General features: G+C 38.5%; 1 protein-coding gene across 1 annotated transcript in view; it reads left to right on the top strand.

Moving 5' to 3' along the window:
* Nucleotides 1-24,141, top strand: part of CPE (carboxypeptidase E) — a 57,788-nt gene that overhangs the window by 21,556 nt on the left and 12,091 nt on the right. Inside the window, exons 3-6 of the mRNA XM_059818205.1 lie at nt 18,695-18,891; nt 20,748-20,915; nt 21,868-21,985; nt 23,138-23,320. Coding sequence (XP_059674188.1) covers nt 18,695-18,891; nt 20,748-20,915; nt 21,868-21,985; nt 23,138-23,320 — 666 coding nt within the window. The remainder of the gene's footprint in view (nt 1-18,694; nt 18,892-20,747; nt 20,916-21,867; nt 21,986-23,137; nt 23,321-24,141) is intronic.

The raw sequence follows: 24,141 nt of genomic DNA, 5'->3' as shown, positions 1-24,141 counted from the left end.
GAATAGATGCTAATTACTGTGCCAAATGGAGTATTTTTCAGGGTGGATGGATGGAACCAAGGGATAAGGATTAGGAATAAGCAGTTGTGAAGTCACGTATAGAAACTACTTCTCAGTGTGGAATATCTAATCAGAGAAAAAGTAATAAACTGTGTAAACTTAGTAGTGAGGAGATGATTTATGAGAAAAAGGTGAAAACATGAAATAAGAAAACAGTCCTGTAAAAAAAGACAGGAGAAACATCTAGAAAACAGTCCTGTAAAAAACAGACAGGAGAAACATCTAGTAATATTCAAGTTAGGAAATTAAATTACAAAAACAGTATGAGCAAATTCCTAGAAGTGTTCCCTCCCTATTTGCTCTTAGGCCAGTTCCTGTCCGTCTTGTTGGGTCTGTGGCATGATAAGCCAAGGAAGACTTTTTTTTTTTTTTGCCCTTTTTTTTTTTCTTCTGATTACCAGCATAACAATTCTTTGCAACTTTAGATGACGTGAAGACAGCAGGATGCTCTGGGTGGTGTGATCTCACAGGGTGACTAATGATGGAAAGCTGATGCTGTGGTCACTAGGTTATGATGAGATAATGGAAACATTAACTTTGTGGCCCGGTGCTGCCTGATGCTGAATCTGAGCGTGGCACTCGGACTGGACCGGCCAGTGTCCCACCTCCAGGAACATGCAATGCTGAGGCACTGCTCAGTTGAGGGCCATGTGTCCGGGTTGCTCAGCACCTGGCACCTCTATTTCTTTGGCTCCAGAAGACAGCACTGTTTGAGCACAGGCTGCTGGGTTTGCACCTTCTGCCTGTTGTCCTCCCTCTTTTTTGGTCCCATGCAGTGTAACATCCCTCTTCTTCCCCCTTTACTTCAGAGGACCTCCAATTTCTTCAAAGTACTTCTTTGCTGTTCTCAAAAACATCAGCTTGAATCATGGAATAGCCTTCTGGGTAAGTGACTGAATTTCCAAGTGCTGTTTTCCAGCCACTGTGATGCTGTGAGACTACTCCCTTTGTTCGCTTACAAGCCTTGCAGCAGAATTGAATGCACATCTTTCAGAGACTGAAATGGTATGTTATTTCTTATTTCATCTTATTGTCTGCCCTGGGGTAGCTTATCCTGATCTTGTATTCTTCTCTATAATTATTTTTATTAATCGACCTCGTATGGCAGCTTAGCTTTACTCTCCCTGAAGTCTGCAATAACTTCTGAAATATTTTGACTTGGTGGAAAAAGTCCGGTGTGATTATCATCTGCATTGTATTTTAACCTCAGGAAATCCTGGCCTCCCGTTCCCCAAACTGAACGACATGCAAGTGCTACAGGAGCACGGCAGCATTTGTATTTCCACAGTGATTTCCAAAGGAAAATATTAGCATGTATTAAATGTTTTCTTAATTTTAATTTTTTTAAACGTGTGTTAGTTGCTTCTCCTCTAAGTTTAAATGTGCCTCTCTTTCTCCTCCATTTCTGACATTCAGTAAAAGAATAAGACAAATTAAAAACCCCCAAGTGGTTTTGAAGGAAGATGAGTGCTTGGAAGTTATTGGAAGAAACATACTTTGTCTTAATGCAACACCATATATATATGAAATGGTTGATGAAAATAATTATAATATTATAGCCTTAAAATTTTTAAAGGAGAAAAAGCATATTTTTCTATACCCGCTTCAAGCCTGTTGTGATGTGAAATGAAGTTTGTGTGCACTGCGATGTAAAGTAGGATTTAGAGCTACTATGTAAACCTTGATAGGATGCTTTTGGCATGCTGAACTGTCCCATACTTGCCTCATTGCTTTGTGGGTAGTTTCTGCAATGTATAGAGCCAGTGGAGAGATTTGAGGGCAAATTAGGCATAGTACGTTAAGCATGATGATAACAAGTCATAGATTCGCTTCCCATTGTCTAAATCTTTGCTCTTCTGGTAGATAACCATATATACTATAGGGCATATATGAATAAATTCTGTCTTCTCTCTGCTCTATGTCAGTGTTCATTACTCTAAAAAATGAAGGTACAGTGCAATTCCTCTTGAAGGCAATTGAAGTGCACCATGTAATGGAGAGCAGAATAGACCCAAATCCCATACCTAGCCTCCCCTGCATACCGGGGGGACAAAGTTGTCAGGATCCTTAAATGCCTGTTGCTGGTATGACAGTGTAGCAGCTTGCATTGAACAGACCCTTTTAAGAAGAAGTGAAGTTTAGCTTGGTCTGCTACCAAGTATTCTGCTTCCAGAATAATTCTGTGAAGTTACCTACCTCAGGGTATGTGTAAGAAAAAAATAGCATTAATTTGTACCAGCAAAATGTGGCAGGTTAAGTGTGCAGTATCCCCAGGCATAGAATACTGATGCCAAAGTAAAATATGAACTTCCTATATTTGACAGAAAAATATCTCTAATGTAGAAAATGTGCTCTGAGGGCAATCTATCTTGCCTCTTTAGTGCTCTGAACTGTACAGTGTCACTGAAGATACACTGTTTTCAGAGTGAATTATTTATGGAAGTCACGTCTGTGTTACATGGCTCATTAGACAAGTAGCGTGCTGCTTCTGTGGTTTGCTGCCACCCAAACTCAGCTGTGTCCATCATTTTTACATCTGTTATTCTTTTATAGCTGGTAACTAGTTGCAGTCAGATCTCGGAGTAATAGAGCAATCCCATACCACAAAACTGAAAGGGTAAAAACACCGAACTAAACCATAACAAAAAGTCCAGCACGGTAAACTTCCAAAGAGCAAAAAGCTCTTTCTATATGAAATAATACAGCTAGCACTACACGTAATGAAGAAACATTAAAAAATGGGAAATGTTACTTACCCAGGTCTTACTCACACGCTTCTTACATATGTGTGTATACATTTGAAGTGTGGAGTTTTTGCACTTTTAAAAACCTGGGCCTTCCTTTTATTAAAAAGTGGGTACTGAAGTAAAAATCAATCAATCAGTCACTATTGTGAACCAGTATGGTGATTGCTATCCAAGCTCTTCTCTAAACTTAGTTCAGGCTACTTTTCTGCTCACTCTCAGAAACAGGTTTAAGTAGAATATTGAACTGGAGTCTGATTACTTCAGCAATGATCCTTCTTTAATTCATAGGCAATTTGGTGCAGGATTTGAAGTAACCTGGTTTGACACTGTTTTGTCAGATCTCGGATGTGCTAAAACATTTCCATTTTCTGTAGAACGTCCACTTTTTTCATTAATTGATGTTTCCAGCCCTTCAAAAAGCCAGAACTGCTTTTTGAGTTTGCTGACTCAAACGGTAACAGTTACAGACTCTGATTTCCATATCAAGAAAGCTGTGACTCTGAACTCTCATAATAAATTTGAGTATCAACATTTACTCTCTTACTTGATGAATTTAACAGGCAGATTCAGTTTAAAAATAAAATTGTTGCGGCATGGACCTTTTCCTTTGACGGTAGCTTGGATACGGGCTCACCAGGATGCTTGCAGTCTCTTAAGTTGTTCACTCATAGGAAAAAGAGACTTCATCTAGCTCTAGCTAGGATTTCCACTATGTGAGAGGGTTGAGGGAAAAGGCCTAAAAACTCTGCATGGGAGGAGGCGTTCAAGCCATATAAGCCACAGTGGGAGACTGTGAACAGCAAGTGCAGTGTTTTCTGCGGATGGTGCTGTGTTGTCAAGCTGCAGAATTTCACCTGTTTGTGATCGTTGCCTTTCTGAGACTCCTCTGGGGCGTAACAGGTAATTCAGGCTGTCTGTGGTGTCACATCACCAGAGTGGTGCCGTTCCCAGCAGCATGGCCATTCCTGGCTCGGACAGCCCCATCCTGAAACCTTGATTCAGATCTGGAGTTCACCTGTGAAAGGCGGTGCAGATGTTGCTTTCACGCTCTCGTGTACCCCTTTTTCCCCGAGATGGGGTGCTTGTGTAGAAATGGAAGATGTTTTGCAGATTATAAATTAAAGGAGAAGTGAAAGAAAATGGCAGTGAGAACCCTATATCAACTGACGCAAGTATTAAGTAGCTCAGTGCAAGGAATTGTTATAGTGGTCAAAGCGATAAAGAAAAATTTGCTGGAAGGTTCATCAGACCAGGGAATAGTCTACAGAAGGCGTCAGGAGTTAGTTATTTAAAAAGAAATGGATAAACCTTGAGGGATACTTTAGAGCAAAATCTTCTGGCAGGAGGAGAATATAGAGTATCCACGTAGACCTTGCTAGCTTCTCTGGCTTCTTCACTTACCTGGTTAAAAAAAAAAATAGTTGTCTTTCACTCTTTCATGTTGAGTTTTAGAACATTCATGGGATTTAAATGAAACCACGCATAAAGGGCATAATAAAACCACATTCTCTTCTTTAGTTTTGTCTATTTTACCTGAAAAAATGTTGTATTCACTAGGTGTGACATTGCTTCTCACAAAACTTGCATTTTCCTTTGTAGGTGGATTTGTGTGGGTGTAATCACAATTCAGCAATCCTAAAATAAAGCCATAAGATAGCACCTTAGGCTATAGGTGGACCTTCCTTCCTTTAAATAGAAACATATAGCTATAAAGCCCGATGATAAGCGAATAGCAGCTGAACATCACATGTCATCCTGCTTTCTTCTCTCATGCACATCGATGTGATACCAAAATGACATCTGTTAGGGTGTTTCTGTAGTGAAAATCCATGAAGAAAGAACTCTGCATTACAGCTGTCCAGACTTCAAAAGATGTTATAATAACATTTGTTTAGTGGAAACATACTAATAATATACTCAGGAGCAATTGCGGTGTAATGAGAGGTGAGTGCTGTGTATTTCTTCCTCTGCCAAAATTCACCTGCTTTTATACTAATTCTACAATGAACTGATTTTCATTTTGGACAGTCTTGCTTTCCTTATACAAACCTCTCTGTTTCTTTGGTTTTTTCATTACATCGCAAAATGAACTGTTCCTTAAGAAAAAATGTATTCATATTCAGTTGTCTATTTGAGCTAAATGTTGCTTATTCTGCCTATTTTGGAGGTTACTTTGAGTCCAAAGGTATCATTTAGGACTGGTACTTGTTTTTGTTGCTGTTGAGACATTAACTGCCAAAATATTAGTAAACATTAAAATATTAATTTGTACTTCTGAGCCATTAATGATCACTTCTGTTGTCTACTGAGCAAATTTTCAAGCCACCTTCCTTGTACTTGCTCCGATGGTGACACCTGTGGTAGCAAACAACTTCTCCACAACAGTGTCAGAGGCAGTGATTTGATGCCCTTCTTCAGATCTCTCCATAATACTTAACTTTTGTCACAGACGTTCCTAAAGGTAAGGGAGGAAAAGGGGTTCATGAGATCCATGGTAATATCATCGCCTGCCCTGTGATTGCCATATGCTTCTGTTGTCTTTTCTTCTTTTGCTTAGATAGCAAATGCTCTGAGAGCAGATAAAATCTTTGTTTGTTCAGTGACAGGGCGGTGGTGTCTGTCCTGTCATGGAGGCTGTTAATTCGTGATAATAGTATTAATACTTGTATAGAAAGTCTCGCATTGCTGGAGCAGCAGCTTTGAGTAACCCATGGTGAAGATCCCCGTGTGGCTTTCTGCACTGCGACTCTCCCTTGTAATTGTGCTTGCGTACATATTGGGAAGGAGGGCTGTTGTCTCCTACGGATGTTTTTTTCTTTTTTAAAATGCCTGTTGTTTAGTGATCAATACAATAAACTATACAGATTTTTTCATATTTGTATACACCACTCAAGCCACTCACCATTGTCACAATAAAATAGGCGTCTGTCTTTTTCTGGGGAAAAACTTCACGGTCAGACTATTTTTGCCTGGTTGGAAAGAGCTGTAAAGCAAAGCATGAACTGCTCTTAACAGGCGTGTATAATACACAGCTCAGCCTGATAAATTCTGGTTTCCTGCATTACACAGAGTTATGTTTTAGCTTGGTAGTTTGTAAGTTATGTAGCTGTGACAGGACATCTTGATGGAAGTCTGGGAGCCATTCCTAGTCAGGAAACTCTTACAGTCCCTGAAATTGTCTCTAGGGGTTTTGGGTTGGCTTTTTTTCTTCTTGCCATAAGACTTAGGTTTACCCTCATATGCTGCTTTCTTTGACACATTAAGTTGATTATTTGGATCTAATGGGGCCTTCTGAATAGCGTGAGATGTGATAACAGCATTGTTCCCCACGTGAAATATTTTATGAGCAAACCTCGATTTTGAGTTTGTTGCTTTCATGGGTTACAGGAGTAGACTGCCATGTCCACTGGGGGAAATAATGATTACCCTCAGAGCCTAGCACACATTTGTTCCCAGCGTAGCCTTATTGCTAAGGCCTGCTTTGTTTTCCCTCTGTAAAAAAGTGTCATTCTCTAACACTAAAGAGTTTGAAATAGTTGTCTTAGCATAGCAATAGTACAGCATAAATGTAATTTTACTTTCTGTCTCCCTTTTTTAAGCGAAGTAAGAGAAAGAAAGGCTTAATGTTGTACTAACCTCAGTGTGCTTTTCTGCTGTTGGTTACCAGGTACAAGTCTGCAGAGTAGACAGTTAAGCATCAACACCCCACTAAACCATGTGCCTATCACTGATACTTTATATGCACCTTTTTTAGTAGCTTTCCAAATGGTGTCATGATTCTAAATTTCATATTGCCTACCGCAAGATGGAGTTTTCAAGATTTTATAAATCTGTTGGTTCATATCTGGTTTGAAGAGAAGACCTCAGTGAAAACAAGCCAACTGGAGAATTTTAACATGAAAATTTAGTTTGTTTTCTGGGTTACACAAGTGCAAAGAAAATATCTTTGCAAAAGATGTTCTTTGAATAGGACCTATATGTTTTTACCCCCAGATAATTTATAAATAGGTGAAAAGCTTTTGCTTAAAAAAAAAAAAAAGCAGTTAAAAGTGGACAGAAACCAAATATGGAAAAATTGCATCCAGAAAGAATTTTTTCAGAAATAAAGACTTGATGCAGAATTTACAGGAGTCAGTGGGAAATCTCTTCTCAATGTTGTTGCTTTTGCATGAGGCTGTAATGCCTTATTCTGGCAAACTCCTGAGCATGTGCTTGACTTTACGTTCCAGACTAACCCCTCTAATGCTAATATGCTGAAGTTAAGCTTATGTTTAATGTGCTTCATTGGTTCAGGTCCTAAATAAAAGGAAAAGATGATAAAACTGAGCTCTCAATGTAATTTCAATGGTAGTTTTTGCTACTAGTGAAGTCAAAAGGGAAAATGTCTTTATTCTATAAATATAGAAGTCTTTATGGTTAGAAGAAGAGAAGATGATCCCAAATATCACTTGGATGTTTTTGGGAAAGAAGTTTTGTTCCCACCTGCTGCGTTAGTAGCATGTCTTGGTGAGTTTTATGCTCTGGCTGCTCTTTCCCAAATTTGTTGCCTTTCATTAAGTGCAGTCTTTAATGGACAATGTGGTAATCTTCAGTCCCTTTGCCTTCCCATTTCTGTGTTCCTATAATCGGAACACAATTTTTTAGATTATTTTACATATTGTAACTTTATTTTTTTTCTGTATGGCTTAACAGACAGCTGGAAAAAATACCCTGAAACATGCTTTTGGCAGTCATCACACTGTGATCATAAAAGTTAAACCCAGGGTGAAAGAGGAATTTAAGTAAAATACATATAAAAAAGAAGTAGAAAATATGGCAAAGACTGGATAGCTAATATTTTATAGAACAATCCAAGCAACTTTAAGTTTGTCTTTTAATGCAAAAATGTAATAATTTGATAAAAAAGGCTTTTCCTTCACATTGCTTGATTAAATAAGTTTGAACTACTGAACCATAAGGTGTAAGAGGGTTAATAAAGACAGGGAAAATTGGGTCACTTCCTAAAGGGTTCAGTTTCTTTCTTCCTTGGAGTCATGTGGTTTTGATTTTGTTTGTGAACTGTGCCAAATCTGTCTTTTCATGTGATTTTGAATATCTGCAAATACAATTTCTTTAGTTAAAATTAGAAGTGTGCTTTAGATCTGAGAAGATGTTCGTGAACAGAAATATGAAAAATATTTTCATGACCTGGGGATGACCTCCTTTGTGCCTGAGTCTGTCAGTGAGGGATGTTTGTGCGTGTCTGTAAGATGTACATGCCCACACACACCCCCCCAATAGTAGAAAAGTGCTTGTATACAGTCAGAAAAGATTTTGTATCCATGCTACCCAGTACTTTTCCCATTCATTGTATTACTCTCTTTGAATTAAGAGCTACTCAAATGCATGTTGGATCAGATACCACATCTTCTTCCTATTTGATTGGAATCAGTATTTTCTAGACTTGCTTTTCTCTTTGTTAGAGAATTTTTTCTTCTCAAAAAGCCCCAAATGCCTGAAACGTCAAAGTGAAAATATTGCTGTAAGGCTTATCAGGAGATGACTTTTGGCTGTATTATGCTCTCTTCTGTGGGCTGGCTAGTTAGCTACCTCATGGGGTCTGTAGCCATGAAGAATGACAGTATGTATGAGAAAAGGAATTTCAACAATCTCAGAATATTTGTTAATAAATAAAGGTACAAAATGAATGAAAGCAGCTTTTAAAAAAGTACCAGACTTTATTATACCTCACCAACCTTCTACACCTGCATAAAATTGAAATAAAATGCAATAGATCTGGAAGGTAGGGCACAGCTTTCCTTTCGCTTTCACTGCTTTAACATTGGTCTGAATTACAGAAGTATGGCAAAATATTTCAGTTCCTTGTGTTCCACTACACTTACTAAAAAATATAAATGACTACACAGGAATCATGGTGAATACACTCAGACTGATGCCAGACACCACTAATACCAGTAACAAAAGACCTTTGGACTCTTATTAGTGAAGAAATTTGCCCTTAGATAACACGTACGTTTTTACTAACATGATATTTCCTCCTGCATTGGCAGGAAGGAGCTCGTCTGATGTACTGCTAGTAACATAAAAGAGAAAGTTTTGAGTGAGATGAAAGGGACCACAAAAGATGGATTTGCTGTAGCTTTTTGTATTGATCAGAAGAAGAAATAATTAGGCAGTGTTAGGAAGAGCTACTCAGTTTCTGATCCTGCTGGGCATTGCACTTTAACGTGCTTGGCATCTTGGAGGCATAGTGGGTATTATTGTATGAAATGGCTATTATTCGCTCTTTTGTGAGGAACATGCCTTCTTACTTTAAACTAACCTTTCTGCTTGCACTCAGAATAAACCCTAGGTAGCTTCATTTTAGATCAAATTGCACAAAGCTCTATTGCCATACATAGCGCTCATTACGAAATATCTAGTTGCTCAGCCACTGGTTCACTTTCTGCACTTACAGGTGCTGTTCAAGGACAGGATTGCAATTTCTGTTGTCCTTGACTGTAGACCGTATGGACAACAGGTACCCCTCTCTTCTTGCTCTTAATGGAGGACTGTCTTATTACTCTTTGGAGGGAAAACCCAGTGGAAGCTCTGAGGAAAACTGAGAAAATACCAAGCTTCTATGTTTGTTCCCTATATGAGGAAAAAATCTGTCTATTTTTAGGATACTAGGATATGTGTCCATGAGCAGACCTAAAGCCATTACAGATTTTTTGTTGAGCATTTGTTTCTATCTTACAAAGGCTGTTCTGTGTCTCGCAGCTATACAGCTGTGCTGTGGCTTGCAGTGTTGGGGTCAGTATCCATATGGGATTTTTTTGTCTGGAGCTCCCTCATCTAAAGGCAAAATATCTCTTGAAAGCCTTCTGAATCCACTTCCATCTGCTATTGAGATGAAGGATTTGTCTGGTTCAGTCATCTCCGTCATTATTCTTGAGTCAACAAGCTGTTACATGATTCACTTCTTCCTCTTACACACCAAGCTTGATTTTATTAGCCTCTGCACCAGTTTAGCTTCCTCTCCTTATACTGTCTGATGAGGAATCATCACCTTTTTTCATTTTTTTTAATGTTTAAGATGATATGGGGGGCATTTTCTAAAGTTCAAACATACGTGAGTGTGAAGAGATAGACCCTGTCCAAGCATCCAGGTCTGCATTTCTACCTAAAATGGCGACAAATAAATCATTAAGGTGCAATACCAATTTTAAATAAAATTTTACATACCATTGAAAAATTCTGAAGCCAGGTGTTGCAATGTTTGGAGATGTAGTGTTGGACTACCAATCTTGATCACTCTCTACCCACTTAACCTTTTTTTTCTTCTGCTTCCTACTGACCTGATTTAACTGATGCTATGTTAAGAACAAGTGCAATCAAGATTTAATGCTGCCTATCACATAGCATTCATACCTTAAAGGCAGAAACTTCAGAGAGTATTAGCTGCTAAAATCAGGCTGGAGGTGAAATGCAGCAAAAGAACAGATCTCAGTAAGCCACTTTTTCATCAGGGTTTCACACAGTTTACCAGGTTTTTAAGCCTACAATGCAGCTGCAGTTTTTCTGGCAAAAAACCCCCCTAACTTCTAAAATGACAGAATTCTGTTTTTTAAAATTATTTTTACCAAAAGGGTGATGCTAAAATAGTATTAGGACTAAAAGAAGCTACCCAGGTAGCTACCCAGGATGTTGACATAAATCAGGTAATTTATGTCCTGACATAAATGGTGTCCTCTGTTAGTCATCACACATCAATCTTTCTTCCCCCGCCCCCCCCCCCCCCCCCCCCACACACACAAAGGAGCAAGGTAACAGCATAATTAGCTTTTGCAGTATGCCTGTATCTTTCTTACTGTAATTATCTTAAAAGGGCACTTTATAACTCTGTAAACTTCATGGCCAATAATCACAGAAGGTAAGAACAATAAATATTAGGGCTCATCTAAGCAAGGGAAGCTAAACGAATGTATCAGTGCAAAAGAAACTCTTACTCTGTAACATGCTGTCTACATGAGGGACTTGTTACAGATGTACATTTATGGGGAGATTTTATCCCGCTCCATCTGTTAGCAATGACCAATGCATTTCAGCATCATCTGTCTGAATCACAGATCTGCAGCCCACAGGCTTTTTCACAGTGTCAGATTGTGACAGAACAGCAGAGGAATAAAATAATGTTCCAGTTACCAATAAAGAAGGAGCATCCACTATGTGTAGCCTCAGTGGAGTAACAAGTGCCATTGTGGTCCCTCAGAAAGGCTCCTGGAAATCAAGGGAGGAAGTTATTCCTAGATCCTTAAGCACAGAAAGTATAGTTCCCATGGACCCAGAATGTCCTCGTGATGGGAATTGTACAGAGAGAAAATGCAAAGAGTTTTGCTAGGTGAAGATGAACTCCCTTGCACGCGCTGGTGCCCAAGAGAGCACAGCCCTGAAAGCTGGCTGAGCTTGCTTTCCTCCTGAACCACAGCTTCGCAGCAGTGGTTCAGGGGCATGAGGCTACAGAGGAGGAACCCTGGCCTGACTTTACTCCCTCAGCCCTCTTCAGATTTGCTTTCTGCTCCAGGCACTGCTGGGGAAATCACAGCGCCCGTCGTTACCAGCCTGGAAATAGCCTCTGAGCGAGCTCATGCCCATGCTTCCACGCTTTTGGCCCCCCATTTGGCACAGGGAAGCCGCAAGGCGATGTTGAATTGGCCCTGTATAACTTACTGGAAAAGAATTATTTACACCTTTTCATTGACTTTTTGTTTATTTCTGGTAAAAAGGGAGAGCTACTTTTGTTTCTTCACCTTTTTTGTCCAGCATTTCTGCCTACCTCTTTGACTTTAGATTCTGGGTTCTGGATATAAATGGGTTATTTCCGACTTTTATTTCTTGTCTTCGTGAAATGAGGACAAGGAGAAGCAGAGCCCAAATGTGTCTCCTGCTGGTAGGAGGCATTTGAACTAGTTTAGCTTTGAAATTTCCCATATATTTGTTGCATGCAAAAGGAATGTGGTAGATGAGCTCAGTCCTTTTGAAGTACTCTGATGGCTGGCAGGTACTTTCGTAGTTGAAGGGAAAAAGCCGGTTCTAGAGTTTGCTGAAGAGAGAAAGCTTGTTAAGTGAACTTGATGAGGAACCATCATAAATACATGTCTAAATTATATATCAACTTCCTCTTCATCAGAAGGTCTGTTTTGATGATGGATTAAAAAAGTATCTTTGCTCTATGTGCCAACCAAAACTGTAGGGATACAGTGAGTGTCTTTGAAATGAAAATTCACTTGGTCACATATAGTTATGAATGGAAAAGTCCCCCCTCTTACTGAGCGCAGTGGAAAAGACGAATTGAATCAGTTGTATCCCACACCTAGCATCGCAGTGGACATATAGAGAGCTACTTGTGTCATCCCTGTACTGCCAGTGTCCTTCACAAAGAGTCCCAGGGTATGTTTTGATCCAGGTTTTTCTCTCACAGTGAGAGCAAAAACTGGGAGGTGAAAAAAAGGTACATGTCTCATACTCTGCCACAGACTGGTAGGGGTGGTTCAGGACAGTTCATTTCATGTTTGGTTTCTGAGGAATCTCATCTTCAGTGCTGAGCTAACGATACCTGCTGCTGTACCGCTGTAATGAATTCTGTAAATGCAATGACCTATTCAGTTTTCCTAGAGCATGAAAAATGCAATGCAACGTAAAACTAATCTGGTTAATCCGGTTGTATATATAGATGGTTATTTGTTCTTCTAAAATTCTGATGAATTTTAAATCTGCTTTGAGCTTCAGAGCACTTTTTAACACATACAAAATCTGGGTTTTGTGCATATTACATTTCAGTGTTTCTTAATAAGTTAAAGGTTTTGATTAAATGAATAAACTTGTTTTGCTTTACAAAAGACTTGTTATGATTTAAAGAATCATCATCAAATCTATTAGGTAGCACCATGAGTTCGTGTGCAGTAACGCAAATCTAGTAGGCAAATGCTGTTCTACGCTCTGGTAAAGCAAGTCGGCTTTACCCAAAATACCGAACTCAGTGCTACACTGTGTGATGCTTCAGTGTAAGTGCAGGGTGTTGTGGAAAGATCAGCATTGGGATGTGCCAGCGAAGAGTTGTAGGTGGGGACTGGAAGAGCCGAGCAGATGCTTTGCCCACTTCTCGTGGGAGGCTCTGCCAAGTCCTGTAGCTGCAGGGGTGAGAGTGGGCTGTTGGAAAGCTGAAGAAAGCATCAAGTCATGCAGAACCTTTTTGGTGGAAATAACTGTCTCGAGCATGAGGTAATCCATCTGGAGAATTTAATTTCCAAGGCAAAGACATATAAGATCCTATTTTGAAGCCCAACCGACAGACTTTATACTGAGTAGAATGGAGATCGCATCTTAATTTGTACGTGTCAAGGCCAGCAGAAACATAGCTGTTCTTTGTGAGCTTTCGCTCCAGGTTTAATGTCCTGCACAGACTTTGCTGTTAACTTTAATTTTAAGCAGTAGTGTTCAAATAATTATGAAAATTTCCAGAAAGAGCTTGAAACCACTCTTGAATCATAGCTGTCAAAAAAGGTGTGCTTTTTTTTAAAGCAGGAGTCTGCCAAAAGAGTCTTGATTTTCTTTTCTGCTTGTTTTCTTCTCAGTGTATTTTCTAGCAGCTAATGGCAAGAAAGTGAAAGACTGGATTTTTCAAAGGCCTTCAGTGTTGACCCATTTCTGCTTTCATGTAAGCCACCTGTGAAACTTCCAGTAGTTTCTCTTTCAGCATGGTTAGACCAATGCTACATCTTAGTAAATATCACCTTAAAATTATATAAGGCCTATACAATGATTTAGAAACTAATACTGCATTGCAGTTCTATCTTTCAATGCTGTTTTCACACAAGTCGTGGAGATCAACATTTCTACTGAAATGCTGTTGAGGCAGGTTGCAGACGTTTAGTTTACAGGTTATTAGAAATCTAAATTTTCTAATTCTTTCACTTTCCAATCTCACCTCCTCATTTATTTTCTTCTTTCCCTCTCTTACTTTTTTCATATTTAGAGGAGAAACCCATATTATAATCCTTGGTTTTCCACGTAGTTCATCTCCAGAGAATTTTTTTCTCTTTGAACTGCTAACAAAAATGCGGAGCATAAGAAAGTCTTCAATCACATTTAATGAATTAATTTCTTGCCAGCAGGGGTTCTGAGATTTTCCAGGCCATTTATCTAGAAGAAAAGTTTACTCGTTGCCGTATTAAAAATGACAAGCAACTGTAAGTAATCAAAACCACTAAGTCTGTTATTTCAGGAACGTTGCTGGCCTTTCTGTAAGAAATACAGGAAAGCAGAAGAACGACTCTAGTTTTTAAGGGTATTTGAGGCTAATTTGCAAAACAGTTCATTAAGCACTTAAACTTTCCAGTAGTTTTTTTCCCTTCCATATGGCTTGCACTTCCATGAGTGAAATACTGTACATTTTAAGGTTAAGTGCTTGACATTAGACCATGACTAGTAGCATGACATTACCTTGACTCATAGTACATATAATTAGTAGGTGCTAAACTTTTGTTCCCTCCATTTTAGAAAATTACTGCCTTTACTGTACAAATACAGCCTGACCTGAAAAATGGCAGTGGTTAGTCATCTTTAATTGGACAACCTGTCTAATATTAATGATGTATGTGCTGTTCCTAGGAAACTGCAGAAGACCTTAGCTGACAGTAACTGTAGAAATGAATGGTGACATTTCACAATGTTTGTCAGGCACCAGGAAGGCACGACATTTTAAAATACTTTTTCCTCAATCGTTTAGCAGGTTGTAATGTACCATGCAGTCAATCTAAGAGGGATGTAAAAGCCTTCTAAAAGCCATAATGATGTGATGACTTAGGTTTCACCAGAGATACTGAGATATTTATAAACTTGATTGCTGCATTTCATTTCTGATGACTTTCCCTGAAAGATGTTAGTATCCACCCATTCATTTGTTATCACAAACGTCTGTATTTGGGCTGAAATTACGTTTAAGCATTTATAAATGTCATGCTCACATTGTTACTCAAGACATACTTTTGCTATTGTGAATGAGAGATTATAGTTTGAAAAGATATTGTCAGAAAATGAATAAATAAGAATTTTAAATATTCAAGCTACAGAAATATTCCTTTGTGTTTGTCATATCTTGGACCATGGGAATCCACTAAAACAATTTTACTTTTTGTGGGGGTTGAGAAAAAACAGTTATATTTCTTCATGCTGCTTCTCCTTTAAAGAGAACAGGAGCGTGTCTACTGATTTGGAGAAACTGTTTGAAAGTTCATCATCAAATTGAGATTTACAGAGTCTTTTCATAAAAAAAATAATTCTGTGAGGCAGTTACAGTTACAGAATCCTATGAAGGTTGATTAAGGTCTGCATTATATGGCTCGTGAAGGATTAATGGGAAGAGCAGCTCTTCCTCTAGCTAAGTAGCATGCTAACGAGAGGTGACCGAAGGCTGTTGTCCCCATAGGGTGGGCTGTTTTCCAGAGAAGCCTGAAGCTTTTAGAGGTGGTGTGGCAGGAGATATTCAATGCATAGACCAGGGAACCCATAAAGTGAGGAATGCTGGCTTAAGGACGGGACAGCTGACATCCTCAGTGTTTGAGATATCTGTGTTAGCCCACCATGGGGTGGTAGGGAAGGAACTGGTTTCTTCGGGAGCCGTAGTGGGCCTGGGCTGCTGGCTGCATCACAGGCGGGGTAGCTGGGTTTGCTTACCTCAGCCAAGAGAGCAATGGCCTCGGCTAGCAGCCTGCCCTCCAGCTTGGACTGCATTGTCCTACAGAAAAAGATGATTAGGAAAGGATTTAGGTAAAAGCGACTCCAAAAAAAAGGTTTCCAGAAGGTACACCCTGAGTTGCAGTTTTCACTCTAACATGAAAGGCTGAAATGCAAATGCAAATTAAGGGCTTCATTAACTTCAAAGTCATATCAGCAGATAGTAGCCTGTGGAAGCTCCCTCGGCTTTTTGGGCACTGTGATGATAACTAATGACTTTAGCAACATTGCCCTTTTTTCCAGAATGGACTCCCTGACTTTGCCCGTGATGGGCATGGACAACTCATGAGCAAACTGTTAATTCCCCTGCAGTCAGCTTATAGCATTAATTTGTTTCTGCTGAAATAAACAGTAAAAATCAAGTTTGTTTCCCTTGGAGTGGCTGCAAAGTTTAGATATGAGAAGGACCTGTTTTTTCCATTGTTCTTTTAGATGTAAATTACACTGTTGAAATGATAAGAGTTTTCCTAAAATTGCCAGATACAGTCTGAAATTCAATACCTTCTGATATTGAGCAGAAATCCAGTATTTCTTCAGTTGCTCTGCCCAGAGGTAGGAAAATGGGCAGTGCCGGGGAGCTGGCAGAGAACAGTTCCCACGCATGTGGACGCACAGACTTGTTCTCTGCTGCCACGGGATGGGTAGGAGATGGATTTCTTTGCTGCAGAGAAAGATGTAAGGAAATGCCCAGGGGAGCTAAAATATGAACACAAAGTTAAGTTTTGAAGCAGGGCTGTTATTCAGGTCTCTGCTATCTTTCCCTTTTCATTCTTTTGCATTCGCTTTTAGATGAGTTTTTTAACTCTGTGTTTGCTAGCAAAACTTGGAGTTCTGCTGACACCTCGCTGCCAACGGGATTTTTTGAATACTGGTTTCACACTTTGTGTTATAAGTAATATTATTTTTCTCTGTCAGTCTAAAATCGGTCATTGTTCCCTTTCACTGAAAATCACTGTCTCTTGTATTGTGGTGTAGGAAAGTGCTGCTTCCCAGACTGATTCCTCCATGCTATAATGGTCAGTATATTTGACTGTCCCTTATTATTTTTCCTAAGGAAAATGGGGCTGATGTCTTCAATCACTTTTCCTATGAAAGACTTTCCATATTTCCATGACTCTCTTGACCTGTGCCTGAACTCTTTTTAGCTTTTAATGCTCATTTGAGATGGGTCATTACCACTGAAGATATGCTGTAGCTGAGGCTGTACTCTTGGTTCACTGTAGACTCTGTGCCTGTTTTCACGAACCCTTCTAAACGCAGTTAACGATTCTTTGGGAAGGGGGGCAAGCAGTACCGTATGGGAAACATATGCTTCTGTTTCTTCCTTTGAACCAGGCCTGTAAAATTCAAGTGTGAGAGAAAGGTAGGGGATTAATGCACAGGGCTGGGAATCAGGAGAAATTATTTCTCCTTCAGGCTTCCTTAGTGATGTCCTAGGGAAAACCACAAATGCAAAATGCAACTGTGTTCATATTTACTGCAATAACAAATTTGCCTGTTAGCTTGTAAAGCACTTTTCCCCTAAGTAACATGCCAATATACATATGCATGAGTATTCTAATTATGAGACTATGTGATGTGCAGTGCTGCGTATTTTATTAAATAGTATCCATCTGTTTTAATGGGATTGGTTTGATTGCATGGTCTTGATGATTAGCCCTCTTGCATTTGCTGGTATTAACAGATAAGAAAAAACAGCAAATTAGGAGCTCAATGCCAAAAGAGGAAATGGAGGTTTTTAGTCACAGTAATAGCATTGTGTCTATCAGATAAAATGACGCTATTTCACTGAAACTAGAAAACTTTTTAACCTAGCTGACAAAAAAATACAGGGACAAATCCATATGTACAAAAACATCTTAGCTGGAAGGAAGGAAGTCATGGTATTAATAGCCCTCTGTCTGCTAGCATCTTATCACTGGATTAAGGTTAACAAGCACAGACTGAAGAGTCTTAAGAAGATGCAGCTGTGTGCTTGATTAGCAATTATTTAGGTCTCGTTTGTGTAACACTCTTCCTGGCTAGAATTTGCCCCTGTGATAGTGCTAAAGGCTATTGCAAAGTGTGTTCAAAGACTATTCAGAGCATATAATCAGCAGAATGTTTGATTAAAGCTGTTACAGCAGAAGAACTGCATTTAAAAAGGCAAAGGATAAGGAAAAAAGGCTTCAACCCAGAAAACAGCACATCCTTCATTTTAGTTCCAGGATAATCCTTTTAATCTCATTCAGGTGTTTACATTATACTAAAACCTCTCTGGAATTAGGGCCCAAAATGTAGTTTTTTAAAAGGTAAATCCTTCACAGTTCTATAAGACCTATCTTGTGTGTTTTTCATGTCTAGGGCCATAAGAATGCGACTAATGGGCAATTGGGAATATTGGACTGTTCATTTATATATTGAATGTGTATATGAATATATATAGAATATATATTGAATACATAGTATACATTGACTATTATATATGAATATGCAATATATATTAAATCAACATTAAATATATGCGTAATAGTGGATGTTTATTGGAGTATTAGGTGGGAAAGATTAATTTTAGGAGTTAGGTTATTGCACTTGCTTCATAAAGTCTGAGCTGACTATCCAAAGCAACTGCTGAATAAGATTTTTCAGATCACTAGGATCAACAGCTGTTGCTTTAGTAAAAGAATTGCAGTTTAATGCATGTGTAGTGTGATAAGCTTAACCTAATCTTGAAGCGAACATTAAAGATAAGAAGCTCTGTTAGTGTCAGTTTATGTATTTAAAGACTACCTAATCAAGACACCCTTTTGTAGTATTGAGACATCAGTTGCATTAGATCTCAACAATAGTACTGTTAATGGCTGTGCTTAGCATTTATTTTGGCATACTCTGTTGTCCTCTGGTATTCTTTCTCTGCTTTCGGCAAACAGCAGAATATAATTTACTATTTGTTTAGCCAGAGTTTAGGAAAAAAACTAAATCCATTTTTCTGAAGGAAGCTTGTAGCTTCCTGGGAATACTGTGACCAGTTGTAGTAATAGTGATACCCACGTCTCAGGTGTGCTGTGTGTTCCAGTCCATGGGTGATTTTTATGTATTGTTCTAAGACATGTTCTTCCTTTTTCTTGCAGGAGAACCAGAATTTAAATATGTTGGGAATATGCATGGGAATGAAGCTGTCGGAAGGGAGTTGCTCATCTTCTTGGCTCAGTACTTGTGTAATGAATATCAAAAAGGAAATGAAACTATTATCAACTTGATCCATAGCACACGTATCCATATCATGCCCTCTTTAAACCCGGATGGCTTTGAGAAGGCAGCATCCCAGGTTTGTAAGGCTATGTATATAAGAATAGTTATTGATGTCTGTATCAACCTTAGGATCATAACGACTCTTGGACTAGCAGTTTTACAGATACCTGAACTCTTGGTGGTGCTTGTTGAAGGGAACACATAACTGAAGTATTTCCTAATAGCACAGTAGGCTTGTTCTGTTTAACAAGGAGGATTTTATGCTTGGGTTTTCAACAAATAGCTGTCTCACTTGTAAGTGAGTTTACTGTATTTTAAAATATAGTCATGTTTATGTGTCATGCATATTCTTTCATCTAAGTTCACTGACCGAACTGCTTCCTAAACAAGTAACTTGCAGTAGTAACACATGGTGTTTCAAAAGTGGTAGAAAAGGGAAATTTGATATTTCCTTTAAGAATATTCTCATATAAATGCACTTACATGAATTATTCACATTCATCAGAGCTTGATCCCAAAACAAGCAAACTTTGTGAGCCATCTTTTTAATATGAATAATTTTGATTCTAAATTTCAGGCATGAGGTACTTTAATTAAGTTATTAGTCAAGAAAATTTAGCATGTATTTTAGGATGACACTCAGTCAAGAAACATGTAATGTGTTAACGCATAATTAGCAAATTGAGGCCAAATAGGACCCTGTTATATACAGCTTCTGATGTGTATTATGTTCTAAACAAAAATAAACATTTTCTTGTTTTACAAGGTGTATTTATTTTTTAAATTAATATGGAAATGTTGTATCTTTTTATGTGAATGTTTATTTATGATTAAATAAGCCAAACCTTATTAAGATCTTATTAAACTGATTCTCATGAAGTCTTTAAAAAAAACCCCAAACCCACAGAACTCTTTTAAATTATATTTGGTCATATGTCTCCCTCTCGTGGCAATGAAGCAGAAGCTGTCCTCAAATTGGTGCAGTATTTTACTTGCTTGAAATCTCTGTCTGCAGAGATTATGTAATGATATAGTTCGAAACTTTTGCTCCTTAGTCAAAGTACACTTGCTTTTACAGGATTGCCTTACAAATTACATATAATTTATAATACAATTTGCTTTAGTGTCACTATTATTCTAATTTAGAAGTATCTTCATCCTGTACACAGTGTGTGACAGTCGATTCAATACACCCCAAGATTAAAACCAGTAATCAAACTAAACCTACTTTACAGAGTACTGAAAGCTTAGAGAGACAAGCTAGGGAAAACTATGTGCTCTGAAGGCATTTTTTTAATGCAACTCAAAACCTATTTTAGGGAATCAGCTTAAAGAAAAGATTTTGCAAAAATTCTCACTGCATCTTTATGTAGTGTCACCATTGCAGTGAACGAAGCTGACATACACCATAAAAATAAAAATCTCAGGTAAATAAAAGTTAAGGTCCTTCTTTACCTTGAAGCTATTTAGAGAAACTTTGAAACAAGTGCCAACATTCCTTGCGGCTGGCTGATAAATTTACAGCTGCTCTGAGGCTCACTAAAATGAGATCTGTAATTCATGAGCATGGGCAGGGGGCAACAGGGAAGAGCCAGGTCTTAGGGGAAGACTCAGCAGGCCCTGGAAAATCTGCTGCTGCTGGTAATTTTGCCCATCCTTAGTCCAGATCTGCCACTATGAGAATGATCCTCTCTTCCGAGACCCTCAGTGAAATAGAGGTTGGTTTTGTTCCCACAGAGCTCTAGGAAGAAATAGGGGTGACTCAGCTCTTGGTGCTTCAGAAGTTTTTACTCCCACATGATCCCCTCTTATTCTTGAGAAGTAAACACAAGATTTAAATTTGCATGGCTAAATATACCCATATAAATCTTGCTATGTAATCTCCAGAATCTACTCATCTCCCTTCTCTTTCTGTTCCCCTTCCTCATTCAGCCTGGTGAACTTAAAGACTGGTTTGTTGGACGAAGTAATGCCCAAGGGATAGATCTCAACCGAAATTTCCCTGATCTGGATAGAATAGTCTATGTTAATGAGAAAGAAGGTGGCCCAAACAACCATCTGCTAAAAAACATGAAAAAAGCTGTGGACCAGAATCCTAAGGTAAGTAGGGGCTGAATATCGGGTCACTTACATGCCCATCTCTTCCCTTTTACGTAAGCAGACATGTAGCAACCTCTGAGATCCGTGTGTATGGTCTTTACAGTTCACGTTCTTCTAAATATTTTGTTCATTTTGTTAAATTTATCCGTCTGATGCTTCTTGAAGTTTTTCTCAAAATGGCTTGCTGTAGTAAACCCTTTTGATCCCTACTGCTTAATCCTTAGACAATTCCACACTCAAAACATGTTTTATTTTTAAGGCCAGAGATTGTGTAGCCTTCTCCCTTGATTTGAAGCTATTCTTGCAGATAGTCTTCATTTTTACCATTGCCAGAAATTCACTTGTGTATTGTGCTTAATTACATTGCTGGCTAGATAGCTATTCTCACATATAACACATGCATTTTTGTTAAGCTTAAGCCTTAAATATACAGGCGTGTATCTGGAGGGATTTTTATCTTCTTGTGTTTATGCCCAGAGGAGGTTCTAGAAAAAATACAGTGTAGTGACTGCAGTCCCATAGGATGGTGGCCTTAATAGCCATATTCTGTCTTCAAATTCAAATTATTAAATGAAGTAATTTTACTTTTCATGCAGAGAATAGGCTGCATCCTACAACATTTATTTCGAATTAGTTTATTTTCCTTGGTTTAAAATTTGGTAGGCTTTTTTCAGCCATAATTGGAAGAAGTAAAAGATTGAGATTGTTTTATTTGTGGTTTCATTCTGAACTAATTTATACCAGCTTTAGACTTATGTTAATCTACTTAATGTAATTATACATCTGATGTACAGGACTGATTCCGTTCTCTCTGAAGCCAAAATAAAATTGCTGTTCATTTAAATGTCTTGCATGATATATGTGATAATAATTAAGCCCACTATATATAATTGAATAAGTTTCTACGTTGAATTATCAATTTGTAACTGCTGGTAATGCTATTTCGCTGTAGCTTGCTCCTGAAACGAAAGGTGTCATTCACTGGATTATGGATATTCCCTTTGTGCTCTCTGCCAATCTTCATGGAGGAGACCTTGTTGCAAACTACCCTTATGATGAGACTCGGAGTGGTATGTAATAGAAGTTAACATGAAATAGTAGGAGATAGAGATTACATTCTATACTTACTTCACTGCTACCTAAGGTCCACTTTGTAAACATCATGTCATTGCATTGTAATGACTTATTTTAGCATATTAATCACATGTTTAAAGCTAGTCACTGTATGACCATATTTTCTAGTTTTCACAGAATTACTATGGTTGGAAAAGACCTGTAAGATCATCAAGTCCAGCCATCAACCAACACCACCATGCCCATTAAACCATGTCCCACAATGCCTTGTCCACGTGTTCCTTAAAGACCTCCAGTGTTTTGAAGATGATAGTTTGTTTCAGTAGAGTTACATCACAAAAATGATGTAATACCTGAGGGAATCATAGTCCCTCTGATACTTTAATCAAGATAACTTAGCTCTTAAATTAGCTGGGGCTATTTGTGCCCTGTTAACTGAAGTGAGAGGGATGTGTCTAGGCTGCTTGTATGACCTAAGGTTTCTTTACTTGCACCTTTAAAAAAATAATTCTGAAAGCAGTAGTGTGCTAATGGAAACAACTATCATTGTTTCCACTCTCTCACTATTGGTCCCATGTAAAAAGGATCACATTGCGGCAGAGATGTTATCATTTAGCACACAGCAATATTAGTTTGTTTTTTCTGCTACTAGGGGGTGTGCACATGACTGAAATGGTGATGATACGATGGTATTGTTTGTGATTGTCTTCCTTCAATCTACTTTCTCACAGTTTAATTGCAAATCCTTTTAATATCAGACTGTAAAAACCCTTTAGGGAGAGACCTTTGTCAATGTGCTGTGTGTTTTTTTAAGAAAATATCTAAAGCCTAGAACAGCTTAGATTTTGTGGTACACTTTTAAATTAATACTTTCGTAAATATTAAGACTGATATGAATGGTCCCCTTAACGGGGCAACCTGGTACAGACAATTGATGAAGTATTGGGGAAATGTTAACGTTGTTGGGAAATGTTAATGTTGTTAAGATAATGCTATATTAGTTTGTGGTGCTGTAGGACACTTACCCGTGTACAGAGAATTTCCAGGCACGGTCCTGCTGTGCAGTGCTAGTAATTGAGGTTGTGAGCCCAGTCGGTATGATTGCCCTTTTAATAATCCTTGTTCCTGGACTTTTTTTTCCTCCCTAGGCAGTGCTCATGAATACAGCTCCTGCCCTGATGATGCTATTTTTCAAAGCCTGGCTCGCAGTTATTCTTCTTTCAATCCCGCTATGTCTGATCCAAACAGACCACCGTGTCGTAAAAATGACGATGACAGCAGCTTTGTGGATGGAACAACTAATGGTGGTGCATGGTACAGCGTCCCAGGAGGTAAGCCCCACTGCATGGGGGCTCAGTGTCACTGGTGGTTATTTTAAGCTTAGTTTTCACTGATTTAATTACAGACTGGAATACCACCAGGTTATCCACAACTGTTGGTGTGGTTAAGGCTAAATCAAAGGCTGATCACTCACCACAGTACATCTGTAAAATCCCATAAAGCTCATTGTGATGTCTATTAAAATATTACTATTTTATTGCTTTTTCTACAGTGTTTCTTCAGTCAGGATTCAGGTCAATGCAAATTTAATAGTTCTACAGTGGGTGAGTGATTGCTATGTTGTCATGAGAGCTGAAGTGGTTTTTGGGGTTTTTTTGTTGTTTTTTTTTTTTTTTTTTAAAAAAAAAAAAAGAGTAAAAAATCCCCTAGCAAACCCTGATGAGAGAGAGCAGGCTACTGACTCTTCATTTTAACCTCAATAACGAAAGCATCCAACCTTGAAAGAAGTGGAGAGGCCTGATTTTGCAATTTTATTGACAATGGGAGTTTGGCCTTTGATTTCCATGGGAACAAAATCCAACTGTGAAGATATTTGAGTCCCCATACTTTGTGGCTTAAATAGTGCCTGATTCCTGGCCAGGTAGTGTTCCCCTAGACTTCGGTAGAGCCTTCTGTGCTAAGAGAAACAGCAGAGCTACTACGGCCACTTCAACACTAATTTTCCAGGAGAAGTCTAAAAGAGTAGCCTGAAATAATGAAACATTTCATTCCTTTTTCCTAAGAATTTTTGATATGTCGTTTTCTTTGTAAACTGAGGCAAAAAGGTGTTGGGATAGCTAAATCTTTGAGTCTTCTGTGTCTGCTAAACTTG

This window comes from Gavia stellata, chromosome 5 (genome assembly GCF_030936135.1).
Source record: "Gavia stellata isolate bGavSte3 chromosome 5, bGavSte3.hap2, whole genome shotgun sequence".
Classification (NCBI taxonomy): Eukaryota; Metazoa; Chordata; class Aves; order Gaviiformes; family Gaviidae; genus Gavia; species Gavia stellata.
The sequence above is the reverse complement of the archived record's forward strand: the minus strand, read 5'-3'. Positions and strand labels throughout refer to the sequence as shown.